The following is a 20,646-nucleotide window of genomic DNA, read 5'->3' on the forward strand; positions in this document are numbered from 1 at the left end:
TGTTGTTATTGGGCCTAAAAGACGGTCTAAATGTCAAATATCGGCTCCCATTAGATTCATTGAACTAATCATATAACCACTATGTCAATCATAGTGTTGGAGGAAATATCATTAGCGTTTCTATCGATACGATATGATTCTGATTCATATGTGAGGAGTTGTGCAAGACAAAACATGATTTCTCTAGACTCGTTATTTGTACAAACACCAAGATTACGAGGAACTTCCTAAGCTAGCCCCACCGATTGTTAAGTTATTATCGACTCTCTTTAATGGAGTTAAGGGTATATTTTATTTTAATATTAAATATAAGAATATCTCATAAAGATTGAAATAGTTCATAATTGACCTGAGCTATCCTTATATTTTTTAGAATATTTCGCAGGAGATGTAGTTCGTAACCGATCCGAGTTATCTTTGGACTTTCAAAAATACATGAATATTCGATAAGGGAGATATTTCGTATTCGATTCGAGCTACCCCTTAATTTTTTAAAATATTTTTATAAATATTTTACAGGGAAGATAATTCTTAATTGACTCGAGCTGTTCTTTGGATTTTTAAAAATATTTATATGAATATTTCATATGGACGACAACTCAATAACTGATCTGAATTATTTTTAGATTTTTATCTATATGGACAAGAGAGTATTGGATTATCTGGATCTTTATATTTCTAGTGATTGTTGACTGGTTATGTCATGTATTATATATTCTTTGTTAGTTATCATTAATCTGATGGTCTATATATTCCTTATGTATAGATAGAAGTTTCTAATACATGACATAACCCAACGACCAGAAATCTCAGGCTTTTCTGGTGCTTTATTCTATGGATATATGGGAACAGGTTTAGTAACCCTCTCCAGGTTTTTGGCTTAAGCAAAGCTAATAGGGTAAACTGGTTGCTTGTTTGGATTAAAGAGACCGAAGTGCTTTTCCAGCTCTGGATTCTTTTGGTTCTCGTTGAACATAGCAAAGATGTAAGTCTCTATCGGCGCTCCCGACCTTCTTGGAGTTCCTCGACCGACATGCCTTATCAGGTTTTGGTTGTATGTTTTGGCATTGTCGATCGTTGCTGCAAAGTCGCCGGCCGACGGCCAGCCGCTCTCGGACACCACAATCGCCACATTCGATCCGCCCACCTTCTCCATCGCCGCGTAGACTGCATCCACCATTGCATCGAACAGGTTCCGGTAACCAAACTGCCCGTCTTTCACTACGACTTCCGTGGAAGTGAACAAGGCATAAGACGCAGAGATCTGGTTCCGGTTGTCTTTGTAGGAGAAGTAAGGGTACACGTTGACCAGCAGCGGCGCTCCGTTTCTCGCTAGGAACTGCACTATGGGGTTCATGTGCGTTTGCGCTGCAGAAGAGAAAGCACCAGCAGAGGGAGGGTAAGAAGTCCCGAGAACAATCGTGGCAACCGAGGTCGACACTTTGATCTGGTTCTGCAGGCCAGCGGAAGACAGAGCCTTTTGGACGTTCTGCATGGCCGGGAGGACGTACTGTGCCAAGCCGCCGGGGATGACCTCGTTGCCGACTGCTATGTAACGGAAGGAGACGCTGGGCCTGAACGCCACAACGTTCTTCTGCACCCAGTTGGTTGCTGCCGAAGGGTCGGACGCCAACGATTGAAGGTTCTCATTGGGAACACCTACCACCAGTTGGATGTTGGATCCTCGTAGGGCTTGAAGGACTTCTTGGTTGGGATCATAAATCCTCATGCTTCCGATCTTGTTGGCTTTGTAAAGGTTCACCACCTCGCCGGGCTGAGGTAGGTTGTTTCCGAGCCTCCCGTAGCAGACACCGATGGCACTTACACCTGATGCAGACAAATCAATTAGTCCATCGACATATAATTATTTATGCAAGGCTATATAAAGGGCGAATTATCCCTAAAGAGAATTCCATCCTGAAGTAAATATGGGAAGTGAGAGGCAACATACTTGCAGGCACTGCCGTGAGGACTGAAACCAGTAATGCAGTGGAATATACAGACCAAATAATTCTTGGAATAGCCATGGCAATAGCTCTCTGGAGTCTGTCGTCCAGTGTGGGATGATGGTATCACACCTCGCTTATATAGAGAGTTGGCAGGACCATCGACATTCTCCACTAGCTCGTGGAAACATGTCCATGGTCATTGTTTCAGGCGCCCCAACCCATCGATCCACCTTACACGGCGGTCTGTTCATCATCTTCCACACTTCTCTCATTTCGTGTAAAACCCGTCAACAATATGACACGGTCTCTGTTTCATTTCAGAGTTGTCTTTATCATCGGCAGTAAGGTAATGCCTTTTCTTAGAATGCATTAGGCTGTATGATAGCGGCATCTCATGTTCTTTGATCGTATCCTCCGCGGGTAGCCCGACAGATACGTAAACAGTCGATTGGTTCTTAAGATGGGCTGCACCAATTGTTTGCAACACCTAAGCTTTGATGATTGAAGAATCACGGAACTAATAAAATCTTATGCTGACATTTGATGATAACTAATGCTTAGAAAATCAAAATTTTGCACTTAGGATAAACATATTTTATTAATCTATATTATTGATATTTTTATTATAAAAATATGAAATTAAGTATCAACAAAATACTAATTTATGTGTCAACTAGCTTTGTTGATAAAAATTGGTTCAGGATTCAATCACTCATTAGAAACATAATTGCATATATATCATCGATTTTGCTATGTTCACCATAAAATAGACTGTGGACTATCTTGCATTAGCTGAAAAATCATTACTTGATATGTTAACCCATGCAATTAAATCTTAGATTAGAAGGTCAAAACTAGCTTTCGAATCCATCAAAGACAACTCATCTTAAGGAAATTTGGATCTACACTTCTTATTGGGTTCTAATCTTGGATATAAAAGCATGATATGCTTTTTATGATATTGATTGGGCCAATTTTGGAGAAAGACTTATGTGTTTTTATCTTATTTTTTTTATTAAGTATCTAAAATATCCTTAGCCACCTATCACTTTTTTTTCTCTCCTTTCCCTCATTTTTTATATGGATCAATCAATAAGGTGACGTTCGTCATAAAATAGATCACGAAATATCAAAACTTTGATAACACATCTTAAGAAAATTTAGATATAAACTTTTCAATATTGGGTTCGAATATAAAAGTAAGGTATGCATTTTATATATTGATTGGGCCGATTTCAAAGAAAGACATATGCGCTTTTATCCCCTTTTTTATTTTTTAATATTTTTTATTAAGTATTTAAAATACCCTTAACTACCTATCTTGTTTTTTTTTTTTTTTTTCATGTGGATCAATTAATAGGGTGAATTGGTCTAATTATAATATTTTTACATTATGTCATAGTATTTCAATAATATTAGAAAAACAATGCAACATAATACAAAAACATTACTTTATAATGTTTTTGTATTGCATTATAGTGTTTTCTTAATATTACTGAAAAACTGTAACACAATAAAAATATTATAAACTTAGCATTTTTACAAAATTTGTATAAAAATACTGTGTTCTAGGTGAGTTATTTAAGCCCCATGACTTCTTTCCTTGAATCCAAGTTCAAGGATATAAAGTATAGTAAGTTATTTTATTTATATATTAATTAAGTATTTTATTCATCGAAATCAAAAAATAATAAGAATGGTGTTCTCTTTGGTGGCATAAGTTCTCTCATAGACAGAGGTTTTGCTATCTTTAATTATTTTTATATTAGTAAAAATATAATATAAAAATATGATAGCTGGACCTATTCATCTTATGGATCAATCAACAGAAAAATGAAGGGAAAAAGATGTTCTAATAAAAGGAAAGACACTTTCCAAGAAAAATCCAAAGAAAAGGTTTTTTTTTTCAAAAAATCACCCATATTGTTTTTGGTGACCAAAAAATTATATCAAATACTTATATGTATTATTTAATCTAATAAAATCAACAATATATTCTGATATAAACGATTGGATATAATAAAAGTCGAATTTAATCTTTGCAATCATTTCAAACAGTAATCGAAATATTATAACTTTGGTACTTACTTTCATAATTGATTTAAATTTCGAATATAATTTGTATATTAAATTTACAACTATTTTAGCTGCTATGTAGTGCCTTTTTAACAGGAATTATATCAAAAAATATATATTTTGATTAAATACAAATATTTATGTGATTCAAGTGCTTCGATAATTGAAAATTTTGTTTCAACAAACATAATGATATGTTAGAGAATATATTTTTTTTATTATTGTTACATTAGCTTTAAGTTGAGTTGTGTTTATAAATAAGATAATTTCATTTATTACTTATTAGTTCATAAAAATAATAATCGAGACTCAAAACATGAAATGCATTAAACAGGTTATACACGTCGATTTCAGAGATGGGGAAAAGATGCTTTGGCACATTAATATAATATCCAAAGAATATATTTACTAGTTGGAAACCAATAGAAATAAAATAATATTATATAAACTAATAAATTTAAATATTTTTAAAAACACCCTAAGCAAATACTTACAAACTTTAGACGTGATGTATACCAACTTTAACTTGGTTTTTATTTTACAAAAAATAAAATGCAAAAAATTATCCTCCAACTGAATTGACACAAATGACAATAAATATTGACATTTTACACCTCCGACAAAAATTCTCATCATTTAATTTAGAAATAATGGACTCGAATTGATGGTGAAGTTTAACTTGGTCATTTCATTATTAATATTATTTTATATCGATCATATTATTTTAAATTTAATATATTTTAAATTTTTTATAAAAATAAGGGAGGGAGATGAGATCTGAATTCATAATTTTATGATTTATTATTAAAATATTTATCAGTTAAATTGATTGGCACACTAAAAATGTGTCCATTGATTTTTCTTTTTTTTTTTTATAAGAATTTATCCATTAAAATTGTCACACTACTAAAAATGTGTCCACTGATTTTTTTTTCAAAAAAAAAAAGAATTTATCCGTTAAAACGCACGCCGATTGATGCAGTCACCACTTGCTCAGAGATCCAATCATCCGAACCGCCACGGGTTCCTCGTCCATTTTACTGCTCCCTGACCGGACCGGCGGAGCCTCCAACGACGGTTTCTTCTTGCTAACCAAATCCTTATCATAAAAGCGAGGGATCTCAGTATACTCGGTGCGGTGCTCACTCGCTCTTATCCCTCATCTCCCTCCTCTGGTCGGTCCGATCTCCGCCATCCATGGCGACTGCGAACTCCGTCCTCGCCAACGATGGCGCCAAGGGCCCGGCCCCCCCACGCCTCGCCTCCGTCTACAGTGAGGTGCAGACCAGCCGTCTCAACCACCCCCTCCCTCTCCCCTCTGTCCTCAAGGGCCCCTTCAAGCTGGTGGATGGCCCCCCGAGCTCCGCCGCCGGAAACCCAGGTCGCGCTCCCGACAGATCTCGTTGACAGATAAAAAGAGATTTAGGATTTGGGATAGAAGTTTCTTGTTTATGCTCGTGACGGTATTTGTGGCTTACATTTGTAGATGAGATCGCGAAGCTGTTTCCTAATCTGTTCGGCCAGCCATCGGCAAACCTGGTGCCGACTGGCTCAGATCCATCAGATTTGGCCGGAGGTCTGAGGATTGGGGTCGTGTTGTCTGGTGGTCAGGCTCCAGGTGGACACAATGTCATCTCTGGGATATTTGGTGAGCCATTATCTCATTCTCACTTTTAGTTATGTTTAAACCCTCGATTTAGCGCTTGTTTATTTGTTTTGCAATGTGGTAGATTATTTGCAGGAGCGGACAAACGGAAGCATCCTGTATGGTTTCAAGGGAGGTCCTGCTGGGATTATGAAGTGCAAGTATGTTGAGCTGACTCCAGATTTCATCTATCCCTACAGAAACCAGGTATCTTTTTTTTAATCCAATGTTGTTTTGTACTGTCAAATTATATTCATTGAATAGGGATTTTGGATTTTAACATTGAATATTAGGTTATTCAGCCACCTGGTGGTTGAGATTTTGAGTAGCAAGAAGGGATATTAGTAGTAAATAATTAAATTGACAGCTCTATAAGCGGAGCAGGAAAGGAATAATTAACAATTGAAGTTTGCGACCAATATATTTATTCTTGTTATGTATCAAACATTTTGGAAGATTTTTTTCTCTAATAATAGGGTTACTGTCATACATAGCAAAACAATTATTCCATGCAAGAGGTAAAGAGCAGCTAATCAATTATAATGCACTTTCACAAAGCAAGAGAAAAGAGTATTAAGGATATGGTTTTGGTGAAGCATCATTACTGGTCTGACTTTAGAACTTTGAAGCAACTGACAGGGGAATCTTGTTGAGGACTTCTGCAGATTTAATAGTTAATTAAGTTATTTTAGCAAAAAATGTTGTTTGATAACTTACTTTTAGACAAACCTCTTGGAAAAGTACAAGTCCATAAATTTCCTTTTTTAAAATCTAGGATTTCTTGCATCTGGCTTATGGACCTGAATTAAACTTATTGGCATGGGGACATTTGCTTCTTATTTCTTTATACTACTTTTGCTAAGGAGTACTAAACAAGTCATATGGGTAAAACTTAAAAGTAGTTTCACAAAAGAATACTTCTAAAATGTGCTTTCTTAGATTTTTTTTCATATACTTACCCTAAGAGATTTTTGGAACATTGAACTAAACTGTTACTTGTGAATATTTAAGGTTGATTTATTTCATTGTATCATGTAACTTGATCCAGCCAATAAAGGTACCGGTTAAAACTCTCTGGCTAAAGCCACCAAATCAAATAATATTAGCGATTTGATTTGGGTTGGTTGCTTAAAAATGGTTTAGTTTGGAAATATTTGAAGAATATGGTTTTTGAAACATAATTTAATTACTAAATGTCTGTTTTATGTTCAAATGTTATTATTCTCTTATATTACTTTGTAAATAGTTTCAAGCAAGGTTTCAAATATTGGTCAAGCAACATGTACTGACCGGAATCTGTTGATGCAACCAAAGATTGGTGTTGATGTTTTTTTTTAATTGCTTATTTCATTGATTCTGCGCAAAAATTCAGAATATCACATAGTCTAGTGGCATCTGATCACATCTGATTAAGATTCTAATCCTCGGTTCAAAGTTTGAGTAGTATTTGGTGGACCAAATCAGAGAAGCAATTTGATGGGTTTAATTCTAGTAATTCCTCTCCCCTTTGGGAAGTGAATGAATATCCTAAATATACAAAAGTATTATATTATTTTATTGATATAATCTAGTATCATTTACCATACATGCAGAGTATTTTCTTTGCACCATGGTGTTTGTCGTAATTGGCTTAATGAACATGTAGACCATATGCCATATTTTGGCATGGAGAATATGATATCCTTGCATTCTTGGTGGCCAAGCACATAGTTAGGACTAGAACCCTAATTGCCCTTATGCATGGCACAGTAATCTTCATGGATGATAGATGTAACTTATAAATAAAAACTCTGTTCTTCAATTTATACGAATATGATCCAAGAGTTAATACTTAATAGTCTTGTGTTTTATTTGAATAGGGTGGATTTGATATGATCTGCAGCGGAAGGGACAAAATTGAAACCCCAGAACAGGTGGTTCTCTTATCTTTTTGCAAATTATTTGTGTAAAAAATAGTTTGTCAAGTTCTTTTACTACTTTATTATGTGTGCCTATTATGATGACAGCTTCCCAATGTTGTCACTATGCCTGACATTACATTTCATGGTCTTATGAATCAGTTTAAGCAAGCTGAGGAGACAGCCATGAAACTTGATTTGGATGGACTTGTTGTTATTGGTGGTGATGACTCCAACACGAATGCATGCCTCCTTGCTGAATATTTTAGGTAGAACTTTGGAACAAATTCAGGAACCATAGTACTTCAATCATTTTGACGATGTTGATGATTAGTGTCACTCTTTAATTTATTCACTTCTTACAATATTGGATGTTTAGGCAAAAGAATATGAAAACTTGGGTTATTGGATGCCCAAAAACAATCGATGGAGATTTGAAATGCAAGGAGGTTCCAGCAAGTTTTGGATTTGATACAGCCTGCAAGGTCAAATGATGCCTTTTTTGTACCTTCCGTTTCTTTCTTGTGCTGTGTTAATTCAAGTTTTTAAGGGAAGCAATATTGAAATTTTGCATTAAACATGTCAGCATAACTTTGGAAATGCACTTGTTAGTGTTTATTGTGAATAAGTGCATTTTTAATGTTTATGTTATGAAGAAATAACTCTTAGCAATTTGTTGTAGGCTTATAGCTTCCTGTTCATATTGACAGGATTTTTAGGATAAATACTATTGCAAAGTTTTCTAGGCTTCATGATGTAGAGGTTCTTGATGCTCATTATTGCATTTTTTTTTCAGCCAATCTTTATTCATTTTGTAAGGAAAACTTTGACATATTGTTGACATATCCTTCACTATATTTTTGTGAATAATCTGCAACATCCATTAGCTCCTTAGTGTTTATCCTTCACTATATTATCATTATTGCATTTTTTTTCAACCAATCTTGATTCATTTTGTATGGAAACTTTGATATATTGGTGACATATAATCCTTCACTATATTTTTTTGAATGATCCCCAACATCCATCCTTCACTATGTTTTCACTAACATTGCATCTGAAAATTTTAATTATTTTATCTGTTTTCCATCATTGGCTTGTGTCATAAACGATACAGCAGGAAGCCATAATGTTCTAACTATTTGAGATCAGCTACATGGACCTTTTCCCGCCATTCACCTCAGTTTAGGGCAATATCAATAATTTATACATAAGTCAATCTTTTTTTTATTGTTTCTGGTAAAGTTTCCATAGTATTTCCTCTGCCTCATGGCATGTCACTGATCATTATCAATGATGACCTCCTTTGGCTTGGTCCATATCATCTTATGAAAATTATCTTTTAATTTGAGCATATGATGATCAAATAAATGTCATATGTCCCACTTCACTTTAGTTATCCTGCTTTAGTGTTGTCAACAATGTCTTGGTTGATTTTTCATTGCTATTGAATAATAGGTTTGGTATATCCAAATATCCAATACTATGTTACACCTAAGAACTCCTTATCCATTTATCTTAATTATTCTTTAAATTATTTTATGTCATTGTTTAAGGTTATATTTGATATATTCAGTTTTAATCTTATCCTAAGACCGTTGGTTGTTTATTCTCTATCTCCCAGTTTCACAATTAGTTCCAACCAAGTTCTTATCAAGCAAACAATATTATTAACAAATAATATACACCATGGAAATTTGCCTTGAATATAGCTAGTAAATTATTAAGTGACCTAAATGAAAAAACAAAGACCCAAAATAGATTCTTGATCTGCATTTGCAATTATAGAGTACCTTGTTCATTCTCCACCGAGTAATAAAACTAGTGACAACTCTACGAGTACATATCTTTTTATCACATTAATATAACTTATACATTTCTTTCCTGAAGTCCACCATGATTAATTTATTGAAACTCTTATAGAATTTTTCTTGATCAAGAAAAGCCACATGCAAGCCTTTCTTCTATATATTTTTGATTAATTGTCATAATAAATAAATATCTTCTATGTTAATCTTCCAGACCTAGTAAAAATACTTATCTCATGGTATGCAATTATGTTATTAGTGCCATTAAGTGCTTTAATTCCATGTAATTCAAAGGCGTACTCCTGGGTCTAGAAGATACTTGGAGCATTTTATATCATTTTGTCAATTGACTATTAATTTACACATCCAAACTTTAAGTTTTGCTGCTGATGACATTGTACTTTTATCATATGACCGTTTCTATTTATCATCATTATGCAAACTTTACTGTTTATTGTGAAATATGTTAATGAGAATATGCACAACAAAGATATGAACATGTTTCACTTGCTTGACATGCTCTTAAAAGCACTCTTGTGATGCCATGCAAGTATCAAATAATCATATTTCTGGGAGCAAATATGAAAGTGCAGCCATCCTTACCAACCCTACAACTATAAGTCCTCTTTTTCATTTCAGACATGGTAACATTGCAAATTTTCTAAGAGATTCTTTCTTATATTGCAGATATATTCTGAAATGATAGGAAATGTCATGACAGATGCAAGGTCAACTGGAAAATATTATCACTGTAAGCCGATTATATTCTGAGATGTGCTCTTTTGTTGTTGCATTAGTATTTTATCTAAAGTATTTGATGCATTCTCTGTAATATACCGATGGTGGAATGTAAATTTTGTGGAGACATCTGGTGGTTATTGCTTGTATGCCGCTAATTGCTAGCACAACAGGCTAAATTGGTTATTTCTTGAGAATAATTTTTGCACCATCTGTCATAAACAGATCAAATACTTGTGCTTGTAATGTGTTTTGATAAGGTCAAATTTACTTCCAGCAAACCCACCAATTGTATCCCTGGAAAAGTTATGAAAATTTTGCCCATTTTCCCTATATGTTTGTGGAGCACAGGAAGCATTTTTTCATAATTGTTCTTACACAAACCCGGCATGATAATGCATGTCTTGGTCTAGTTTGAAATGGCCATATAGAAGTTATTCAATCCTTTCCATTACTTATGATGCCAAACTAATTTCAAATTGTTTGCTCTCAAAATTAGCTTTCAGACCTTTTAGGTTGGTATTATTTAGATGATTTGTTTGTTTTCATTTCTTAACATTCTGCTTTGTATGGTTTACCCACTAAGTCAGTAGGCATCCTGGTATATAACACTGCATGGACCTAGCTCTTAGCCTCTTAGTTACTATAAAGATCAAAGAGTATAACATTTTGCAGAAATTATTTATACTGTGTTGCTAATCTTAAATTTCTGTTGGTTCCTCATTTCTTTTCAAAACAACTTGCTTATGCAGTTGTAAGGTTAATGGGGCGTGCTGCTTCTCACATTACGCTGGAATGTGCTCTACAAACACACCCAAATATTGCTTTCATTGGTGAAGAGGTGCTTTCCTTGTTAAATTTTAGATTTTCATGTTCAGGACCTACTTGACAATCAATAACTTATATTATTGATTTTCCTTAGACAGCTTTAGGCAATATTTATTAATTATAAGGTAACTCATTTGTAGATCTTCTTGCTACACGGTTTATCATTATCTGAATTAAGCAATTCTTAACTTGTTGTATGATATTTTTTCTGATGTAAGATCAAATAGGGTTCATCGGCATCCTGTGTGGGTTGGAAAACACATTGTTAACCTTAAATAGTTCACTATTTATGGATTATTATAATGCACTTTCAGGACTTAGATTGAAATTAGTCCATCATGACGTTTTTGAGGGTTGTTTTAGACTTGAAGAAAATAGCAAACTGTTAAACAAAATTGAAGCAAACTAATAGGCATGTCTTTATGAAGCAGGGAATTTTTTATGTAGATTTTGTTGCTTATGTGTGTAATCAGTGACTCTGAAAAGGAAACTTTGCAGAAATCTTAAGCAAAATATAGGTTGTTTAACAGTGAGTGAAATCTGATGTCTGCCCTTGTGGATACACATAATAGTAGTTTACTCTTGCGAGGAGTGAAGTCAACAGTCCATAACACACTGTAGCAAATACAAGAAGAAATATAAGCACACCTTCGACTTTTATAGAACTAGAAGGTTGATGATACATTAGGGGATAGAAATTGTTTCATCTAGTGTTCTATATCTGCCTTACTATTCCTCTGTATTAATGATCTAAGCCTTAAACTAAATCTACTTTGCTGTTGAGTATCTTAAATCATTGATCTCATATTATACACTTTTCATATGGTCTGCAGTAGGAACTTCTAATGTTTTCTAGCAAGACTTTCTGTAGAAATCTTGTGCTCATGCTTGATGAGCTTAGGTGCATATAGATCAATTGAATTGTATTTTGCACCATACATTTTGTAAATCCCTGGCCATAAATTATTCAACACCATATCAAATATTTCTTCTAGTTTCTATTGCTCCATTATTTAGGTTGCTGCCAAGAAGCAAACGCTAAAAAATGTCACAGACTACATCACCGATGTAATCTGCAAGCGTGCAGAACTTGGCTACAATTATGGTGTCATACTTATTCCAGAAGGATTAATTGACTTTATTCCTGAGGTATCTATATTTAATTTTGTTATGTTTTCAAAAATCATTTAATTGAATTTCTTAAGAAATCCTTGTTCTTCATTTTTTTGTTTGCAGATCATCTTGTATTATTATTGATATGGCCTCTTTTTTAGGTTCAACAACTTATTGCAGAACTAAATGAAATTCTAGCTCATGATGTAGTTGATGAAGATGGGTTGTGGAAAAAGAAACTCCAACATCAGTCTCAGCATCTTTTTGAATTCCTTCCTCAGGCAATCAAAGAGCAATTGTTGCTAGAAAGAGATCCACATGGAAATGTACAGGTAATAGGAAGTACTTATTGTTCATTTGGAAGTTCTTTGTTGATCTTTGCTGCGGAAAAGAGTGCTAGCTTGTCCATTTGTTCATAGCCTTTTTCTGTTACCTGGTCAGGTTTCAAAAATTGAAACTGAGAAAATGCTCATCTCCATGGCTGAAACTGAGTTGGAGAAGAGGAAGTTAGAGGGTAAATATGCTGGACACTTTAAAGGACAATCCCACTTTTTTGGGTAAGGATACCTTATCAATTATTTAATTGGTCTGACTTAAGTGATTGTTCTAGGGATGACACCAAATGTCGGCTCTTGTTGATTGATAACTTGCGCCTCGGGTTATGATATGATTGCTCTTGTTGCAACCTGGTTATTGATGGTTGGGAAAATAGCCTCTTTGCATGTAAGAGAATTCATTTGATCCTTTTCAGACCTTGCATTGTTGAAAGCATTGTGTTGGGCTGCCCTTTTTGTTGATTGATAAATTGATTACCCTCACACCACTAGTTTGCAAATTTTTATGCACACATTTCAAGGCTCTGTTAGTCACGTTTTAAATTAATTTTAGTGCCAGATATTTAGTTCTTTGTACTGCTGTCTGGTTTATCTTAAGGATTTGCATTTGCATTTACATTTACAGATATGAGGGTAGATGTGGCTTGCCTACTAATTTTGATGCCACCTATTGCTATGCATTGGGTTATGCTGCAGGAGCTCTCTTGTGTTCTGGAAAGACTGGCCTCATATCCTCAGTTACCTTCATCACTTCACTCTTTTATTTCAAATAGTTTTTCTTTTCTTATAATAGTTCCATCATGAAATGCTAGATAAATATTCACTCAGGAAACTGAATAATGTCTTTACATGTCATATACGTACAGTATATAATATATTGCCACAATCTCTATATATTGTGTACAAGAACACACATTTTAGCAAGGATTGCTGTTTTGCCCGGACTGGTACGAAACGGGTGGCATGTACCGGTCCGAGTGCCAACCGGTACACGGACCCACCCCGGTCTGATCTGCCACATAAGACAAGTGGGAAACCCTAATTCCCACTTTTCACACGAGCATCATGGCTCGTGAGTGTCACCTTCGCCTCTGCAGGGCTCATGAGCATCGCCAATGTTGCGATTGATGCTTCTCACGTAGGCGGCTACCAGACCGGGGTGCACTTGTGACCTCACTGCACATTGCACATCTCAGGTAAGTCTTTCTCCTCTTCCTTCTCCGTTGGTGCCTCTTCTTTCCTCTTTCTTCCTCCTTCCTCCACCGTCCCTTCCTCTTCTCCCTTTTTCTTCCTCTTCGAAACACCAGTACTTACCACCGGTGTTCCATGTGTTGGTACATTGGTACTGACTGGTATGTACTGGCCTGATGAATCTCAGAGTTGGGTCCAGTACCCGGTTTGGCAAACCCTGCATTTTAGTATAGAATTGAACTAGTATCCTATTAGTAGGATTGAGCCCTTAATCCTACCAACTTAAATAAAGAACCTGATAACTCAAATTGATTATCAGCTCTGTGGATTGTAATTTATAGCCTGCTTTAGAAAGGTTGTATTTTGAGGCTGATAAAACTCATGATGACTAAACCCATGCTCAATCTAACTTACTGGACTCCTACCTAACTGAGTTGTATCTGGTTTCACTCTACATCAAGAGCCAGCCAATGCCAAAAAAATTTGTTGATTGATTAATTATCTTGACACTAACCTTTACAGTATTCTGTATCACACTTATTTCTTAGTGTTTCTGTACTAATGTCACTTTGCTAATTCACATGCCATGTTCGTGTTAATTGAATGACCACTCACCTTTGGCCTTTGGCCTTCCTTTTACCTCAACTGCCCAACAAGCTCAACTACTTTTGCCCAATAATAGTTGCATGAAGTTGGTTACTGATTGGATTGCCATGGAGTTTGCTTGGTGCATGTCCTAGTATGAGATACAATGAGTTATCAACTATCCATTAGCTCATTCTATTCTACTGAACAAAATCTACATGTTCTTTTGTTAATCAAGAAATAATACAAGTGTCCATTTTCTAGGTTTCTTGATAGCTAATTGCTTTTCTGGCTGCTTCTTCTAGGTTGGTAACTTGAGTGCTCCTGTTAATGAATGGACTGTTGGAGGGACTGCATTGACTTCATTGATGGATGTTGAGAGGAGACATGGTATGCTATCTCTCTTTGATTCTTTCTCATTGTGAATTCATGGTCTCTATTCTGCCCATCTAGGTTTCCATTTTCCAAGTTCAGAAATTTAAAGTTTGAGTATAAGCCTTTTGTTTATTAAGCACTTTTGTCTTACATTTTATACCTTAATGAGGTACTTAGTTTAAGAAATATCTATCTCTGAGTCTCTAGTGAGATATGGTAGCGGTTGGAGCTTTGGTTGATTTGTTTGCATGATTCTTTTGTGCATATTCCAAAATTCAAAACAAGAAACTTCGCCTCAACCCAGCTTGACTCTATAATCTTTATTCAGTCGCAATGTTGTCTTTTTTCTCAATCTAAGACAATAGGAAAGCCTTTCCTTACACACCTTTTCTGTTTTCTATGGTTGTCATTTGGGCATGTCTACAACAAGAATAACAACTAGTGGTATTGTCCTAACCATTTTGGGGTCTGCTACAATGTTCTTTTCCTACCATTGAGTTTTATATAATGCAAATCTCTAGTTCAATCCTCATCCTAAATTATTTTTTTTGAAGGAGTTAACCAGCTTAGTTGGTAAGAATAGCAAAGTCTTGGGATTAAATCCTGCCTTCATCACTTACCACTTGCAAAAACAAAAAAAAAAGCAGCTCTAATTAAACTAAGATCATTTGAAACTCTTTTTGTTGTTTTTGGTAGACTTATTAGATCTCGTTCCACCTTTCCTCGTATCGCTAAATTTAATTGACTCATACCATTTGGTCCTAGCATATATAAGTTTCATTTGAAGATGTCATACCATCTTATACAATTATATTCAATTTATCCTATTTCGAGGTGTGCAATGTTGCACAAAACCCTTGATGATCACAGAAAATCCCCAATGCCTCTCTCCACATTAATCACCAAGATTTTACTATATGAAATAATATTTTCATCACCCTCCTCGTTGAATGATAGATTAAAGATATCTGAACTTACTCATGACTCGTGAGAACTTTTTCTGTATCCATCTGAGCAATGTTGTCATTTCTTTTCTTAGAATTTCAAAAACTGTGTTGTATGTTCCTTTTTAGTTTTACTTAAAACTAAAGCTTTCATATTTTTAGTTTGTTTCCATAATCTAAGTTTAAAATTAACAACCATCTGTCTCAATGTTATCATCTCTGTTATGCTAGAATCTGATAATCTGATTGCCCTTATTCAAAAACATTGATCTTGCAACATTTCTTCTTTAATTGGAGTTATTGTAATGATCTCCAAAAACGAGAAAGCACCATTTCACTCAAGTTATTTGTTTATGTTATGCATAATGTTCTGTTAGATAATAGCTCTAAAAGTGATTTACTTTAAACTTGTGTTCTCTTTGGCCATACTTCTCTACTGCATAATTTTATTGATTAGATTGTAATTCATAACTCAAATACAGTCGTGCTGATTCTGAAATCTATGGCCTCGAAAATTTGTGTTCATGGTTCTAACTTAAATGTTTGCATGCCTTCCTGTCAATTTTATCTCATTAGTGAAAAGATGCATTTTTTTAAATACAAATTTGTTGATAATTTAGTATCTTTATCTTACTTTAGATCTTTAAGGAAGTCTTTTTCTCCTTATTGATGTGAATAATATGCTCACATGAGTGAGCCTTCATACTTTGTCTTATTACATTCAAACTATATCAGGTGTCAATGTTTTAAGTGCTTTGCAGAAAGTTCAAGGGAGAAAATGAAAAAAAAGGAAACAAGGGAAAATAAAAGAAAGATAAAAAGGGTGGGGAGAGAGAGAGATAGATTGAGAGAATTAAATGATTTTTGGCTATTGTTTCTAATTCGAATTGTTCCACTTCTTTTTTCCATTTTCCAAGGCTTAAGGAAAGAGTTCCACAAAACAGCTAAAAATGAAAGTTGATGATACTATTTCTTTTATTCTCTGATGAGATGATGTCGATTGCTCAAATGATCTGCCAAAAGTATCATTGCTTTTTAATTATGTAAGATTGCTTTGCTTCTACAGTCCCTACTTTTGCTGCCTTTTTTCTGTCTTTTATTTCCATTGTACTTTATCTTTACTCTTGTTTTTTATTTCTAGTAGTCAAGGTGGACAGCAAGAAGCTGAAATTTTTGAAAATGGGTTGCTTCATGTTTTTTTATTCTTCCAAAATCATCTTGAAAACCACTTTCTCCCACAGTGAACAAATTAATTTTCTTTTGCTCATTTTTCAGTTTGATGATTTTTGTTGGGTGGAATTCTATGGGGTAGGATGGCGCACACACCGTCCAACCTGCTGGTTGGTGGAAATTCTTTCGACTTAGAGTGTGGTTATATAGCTAGTTGGTCGAGTAAGGTGGGGACTGATGGTTAAGCGATGCCATGCTTTACTTTTCAGAGAAAAATCAGGGTCAAGTCACGTTAAACCTTAGTATTAAGGAAACATGTGCTTTATCAAGACCCAACTTGACCTATGGTTTCAAACTTTTTCTGAATGTCACAACATGTGAAACCTGACAGGTCACCTTAAATGAATTGGGTTGTGATCAAGACAAATGGACCTAACGGTTTCAAGATTTCCATTTATAATGGAAGGCTGAAAGTATCTTGTGTTATGCATGCTGTTGTCGGCTATACCTGTTGTCAAGTTGCAGTTGCCAGTTAACTGTTTATCAGTATTAATCAGTTACCATTGGCTAATAGTCTGATTGCACTTGATCTGCAAATTACATGGTGGTCAATGACCTATCAGTCACACCACTAGCCTTCCTGTTCTTGCTGGTGACCCAACATTCACCAATCAAAATCAACCACAGTGATCAGGACTGATAAAGACCAACAGCTAAAGGGTCCAAAGATTATTTGCTGCTTGCTGGCAGTTTACCAAGTGTTATGGTTGAGTTACAATAGTCTATCATTGGTTGCCTTTGCAATTGCAACTATCAGCCAATGGTCTCCCTGATGGTTGAAGGATCATCTGGAATGGTCATGATCTATCGATTACAATGGATGCTCATCTGTTGACAACTTGTGGCCTATTGACGATTGACAATCTTTGGCTGACAGTCTACCTAATGCTGCTGATAAGTAATAAATATCATCGATCATCATTTGCAGAGTGCAAATTATAATTGTTCATTTGCTTGAACTGTTTATGGTCACTGCCAATCATTTATATGCTGAAAACTTAGTTAACGGCAAAAATAAGAGAGGTTAAATAGCTTTACCCTTGCAGTATACAACAAATGATCAAGTAATAAAATTACAAAACTATAACAATTCCTGGACAATTAATTAACTCTCTAGTTGTTGAGCTATATGACCTAGAACAGGTGATACTGAAACACTTCTTCCTGAACATTATCCTAGCATTAACTTGCAGCTGTATGATTTTTTTCTGATAAGACACAAATTGCCTCCAGGTAAGTTCAAGCCAGTGATCAAGAAGGCAATGGTGGAGCTTGAAGGTAGCTCTCTCACAGATCATGAGATTAGATTACTCTATCATTGTCCTATGTATCTGCAGTCAAATCTCTTTTTGGATGTATTTGATTTCTAATGCCATTACAATTATTACCTAGGTGCACCATTTCAAAAGTTTGCATCCATGAGAGATGTATGGGCTCTCAAGAACAGATACATCAGCCCTGGTATCATGTCTTCATTTTTTGCCAAGTCTACTGTCATAGAGTGTAACTTATTGAACAAGCGTCCTTTTTTGTATTAAACTTCTTTGCAGGCCCCATTCAGTTTATTGGTCCAGGATCTAATGACGTCAATCACACCTTGCTTCTGGAACTTGGAGCACAGGCTTAGATAGATGTTGCCCAATATTAACCTCGTCAATGGAAAGACAAACTGAAGGTTTGTTTATGCATATGCCCATATTTTGCATTTAAATTTTAATCATTATAATCAATAATATCAGTGTTCTTGATGCCTCTAGCATTGTTGCTTGGATTTAAACTGTATCCTACTCAGTCAGATTCTGACCACCATCTTGTTAAACATTTGTAGAAGATTAGTCCTTCAAAACATAGGTGGCTGGTATGTTTCTAACTTCAGAGTGACTCGTCAAACTTTGAAGAGTGTTGCATCTGTTTGTGTAATCGTACGCTGAAAGATGTAATAATATCCAGTCCCCGAGTACTCGTTACATGTGCCTATAATTGCGGATTCTACAAGTATCGAAAAGATAAGGATTAGTCAAACTCGTTTGCAGTATCTATTGAATCTCTTACTTCCGATAGTCCTTTTAACAGCAACACATTAGTATAATTTTTTTACGTTCTGTCCTCAGGCTTAGCACTCTCCTGCCTCCATCACTTCCAGCCATCAGGTACTCTTCTTTCTCTCTGTTCCCAATCTCTACTCATCAAAACATTACCTCCGTCACAGGTACGAGAGACAATTTCAACATTGATCTAATCTGTATGGAATCAAAATTTTGGCAACATAAGGAAACGAAAGAAAAAAGCCATCTTTATTTTCAAGTTTATTGGACATGAGATGGTCTAATCTTAGAGTTTGCTGACAGGACGAGGAGCCGTGGGTGTGACCAAACCAAGATACCGAGAAGTGATGGGCTTGAAGAGACCATCCAACTCGAGCGCTTTAGCCAGCTTCGGCCACATGAGCGCGCTCACGTTCCATGAGCCGTCGCCCTTGGGACTCCCTACAACCTGAAGAAAAGCGCTACAGAGCCTTCCCTTCGGTACGACGGGCATCACCAGCACCGGTCGCCCCAACCCGAAGTCCAAGTCCACCCCAAAGTTGTGGAACGAAGTCAACACCACCGCAGGGCTCCCAAGCCCGACACTTACCCTCTCCACCCATCTCCCTTCCCTCTTGTGCTCTTCCATCCAATCCACCATTTCTTGGAAATGCTCCTTCTTCGCCACCTCACGTATCGACGCCGACACCACCCGAGCGATTTGCGAAAGACTGCCGCTCCCCAACTCCTCGGTGCTCGCCTCCTTCGTGGCGAAAGTCGCTGTGTTCCCGATGTAGTTTTGCATGTCACTTATCTCCTTGAGCCTGCTTCGCCCCTCGACGAGCCATGCCATGCGGCAGCAGGTGTCGCCCGCGTCTTCCACAATTCCGGCGAATAGTTTCCATATGTACGCGGACACCGCCTCCATGCGGGTTGCCCTGCGGCCCGCCTTGCTTGATGACTCGCGCAGGCGGTCGATGTTGCCCGCTTCGATGTAGTACAAGCGCCTGACGTTGCCCTCGCAGTTGAGCACGTTGAACAGGTTGTCCGAGGTGTATGGCACGAACGAGCGGGCCAACGCAGGGCTGTAGGTACGTGGCACACGGGGAAGGAACAAGGAGCGGTCATGGTTGGGGGAAACAGAGAGCTTGCCGGTCCGGACGAGCTCACACAAATGCGTGGCGAGCATGCAAATGCTGTAGCCATCGACGAGGAGGTGGTTGGTGCCCCACGAGATGGAGAAGCCACCGCAGGCAAATTCCACAGCCTGCACGGACAGAGGGACATCGTGAGCAAAGGGGAGCACTATTTGGTTCAGCGAGCCGTCGGTGTCGTGGAAGTCGACGTGAGCCAATGGGACGTCGGAATATGCCACGACAAGCTCCGCTCCTTCGTTATTGCAGTGGACCTCAGGCAAGCCCGTCTCCGGGTTCGTCACGATCCGGCCAGTGAACGGGTGGTAGTGATCGAGGAACGCAGGGAGGCATGTGCGGAGAGCGTCAGCAACGGAAGCGAAGTCCCCCGTCGTATGTCTTGGATAGATGGAACATAATGTGACTTGGAAGTCGTTGGGAAAAAGATCGAGATTGGAAACTGGGAGGACATGATTAGTTACGACGGAAGGATGGGAAGCTTTGACGAGGCTTCTGCTGGCGACTCTCATTCGGAGATTGGAGAACATTTTTAGTGGGAGCTACTGCAAATAGAACCAAGAAAGATGAAGACGAATACGTCTAATGGGTTGTTATCCTGTGGGGAAGGGAGACCTCCCTGAGAGGTTTATACACTTATTGAAGTGCTGTAGAGTGGACACATTTACGAAAAACTTGTTCGTCGTAATTCTGTTCTACCATTTTTCTATGATCAAAGGGCTCGTTGACTTCGGAAGATGCTCCTAACCATCTCAA

The 20,646-nt window shown here is 36.7% G+C and overlaps 3 protein-coding genes across 4 annotated transcripts; 1 reads left to right on the plus strand and 2 right to left on the minus strand.

Moving 5' to 3' along the window:
* Nucleotides 1-738: 738 nt before the first annotated feature.
* Nucleotides 739-2,100, minus strand: LOC135636769 (glucan endo-1,3-beta-glucosidase-like). The gene is made up of 2 exons (XM_065148793.1): nt 1,952-2,100; nt 739-1,827 (listed from the first exon to the last, which is right to left on the minus strand). Exons 1-2 carry the CDS (start codon nt 2,025-2,027, stop codon nt 881-883), a joined length of 1,023 nt encoding a protein of 340 aa, XP_065004865.1. The 5' UTR covers nt 2,028-2,100; the 3' UTR covers nt 739-880.
* Nucleotides 2,101-5,000: 2,900 nt separating this feature from the next.
* LOC135618638 (pyrophosphate--fructose 6-phosphate 1-phosphotransferase subunit beta-like) lies at nt 5,001-18,770 on the plus strand. 2 transcript variants are annotated; one of them, XR_010489085.1, is made up of 18 exons: nt 5,001-5,406; nt 5,512-5,673; nt 5,756-5,877; nt 7,530-7,583; nt 7,731-7,837; nt 7,948-8,053; nt 10,064-10,127; nt 10,867-10,955; nt 11,960-12,091; nt 12,217-12,387; nt 12,497-12,612; nt 13,016-13,127; nt 14,472-14,556; nt 17,949-17,993; nt 18,108-18,176; nt 18,266-18,390; nt 18,544-18,573; nt 18,666-18,770. XR_010489085.1 is itself a non-coding variant. In XM_065119701.1 (17 exons), the coding sequence occupies exons 1-16, from the start codon at nt 5,223-5,225 to the stop codon at nt 18,340-18,342; spliced, it is 1,695 nt and encodes a 564-aa protein (XP_064975773.1). In that variant the 5' UTR covers nt 5,001-5,222; the 3' UTR covers nt 18,343-18,390; nt 18,544-18,682. The 2 variants fall into 2 exon arrangements, 1 of the variants encoding a protein (XP_064975773.1); XM_065119701.1 differs by having other exon boundaries at nt 18,544-18,682.
* A 216-nt stretch (nt 18,771-18,986) lies between these two features.
* On the minus strand, nt 18,987-20,529 carry LOC135618647 (coniferyl alcohol acyltransferase-like). The gene has a single exon (XM_065119709.1). The coding sequence runs from the start codon at nt 20,418-20,420 to the stop codon at nt 19,047-19,049; it is 1,374 nt and encodes a 457-aa protein (XP_064975781.1). The 5' UTR covers nt 20,421-20,529; the 3' UTR covers nt 18,987-19,046.
* Nucleotides 20,530-20,646: the final 117 nt, after the last annotated feature.

Source organism: Musa acuminata, chromosome BXJ1-3, assembly GCF_036884655.1.
Source record: "Musa acuminata AAA Group cultivar baxijiao chromosome BXJ1-3, Cavendish_Baxijiao_AAA, whole genome shotgun sequence".
Lineage (NCBI taxonomy): Eukaryota > Viridiplantae > Streptophyta > Magnoliopsida > Zingiberales > Musaceae > Musa > Musa acuminata.

Coding starts and splice junctions, on each gene's coding strand:
- LOC135636769 (XM_065148793.1), bottom strand. CDS start 2,027: ATGGCTATTCCAAGAATTATTTGGTCTGTATATTCCACTGCATTACTG. Junction 1,828..1,951: donor CCTCACGGCAGTGCCTGCAA/GTATGTTGCCTC, acceptor TGTCTGCATCAG/GTGTAAGTGCCATCGGTGTC.
- LOC135618638 (XM_065119701.1), top strand. CDS start 5,223: ATGGCGACTGCGAACTCCGTCCTCGCCAACGATGGCGCCAAGGGCCCG. Junction 5,878..7,529: donor TCTATCCCTACAGAAACCAG/GTATCTTTTTTT, acceptor TTATTTGAATAG/GGTGGATTTGATATGATCTG. Junction 7,838..7,947: donor CTCCTTGCTGAATATTTTAG/GTAGAACTTTGG, acceptor TTGGATGTTTAG/GCAAAAGAATATGAAAACTT.
- LOC135618647 (XM_065119709.1), bottom strand. CDS start 20,420: ATGTTCTCCAATCTCCGAATGAGAGTCGCCAGCAGAAGCCTCGTCAAA.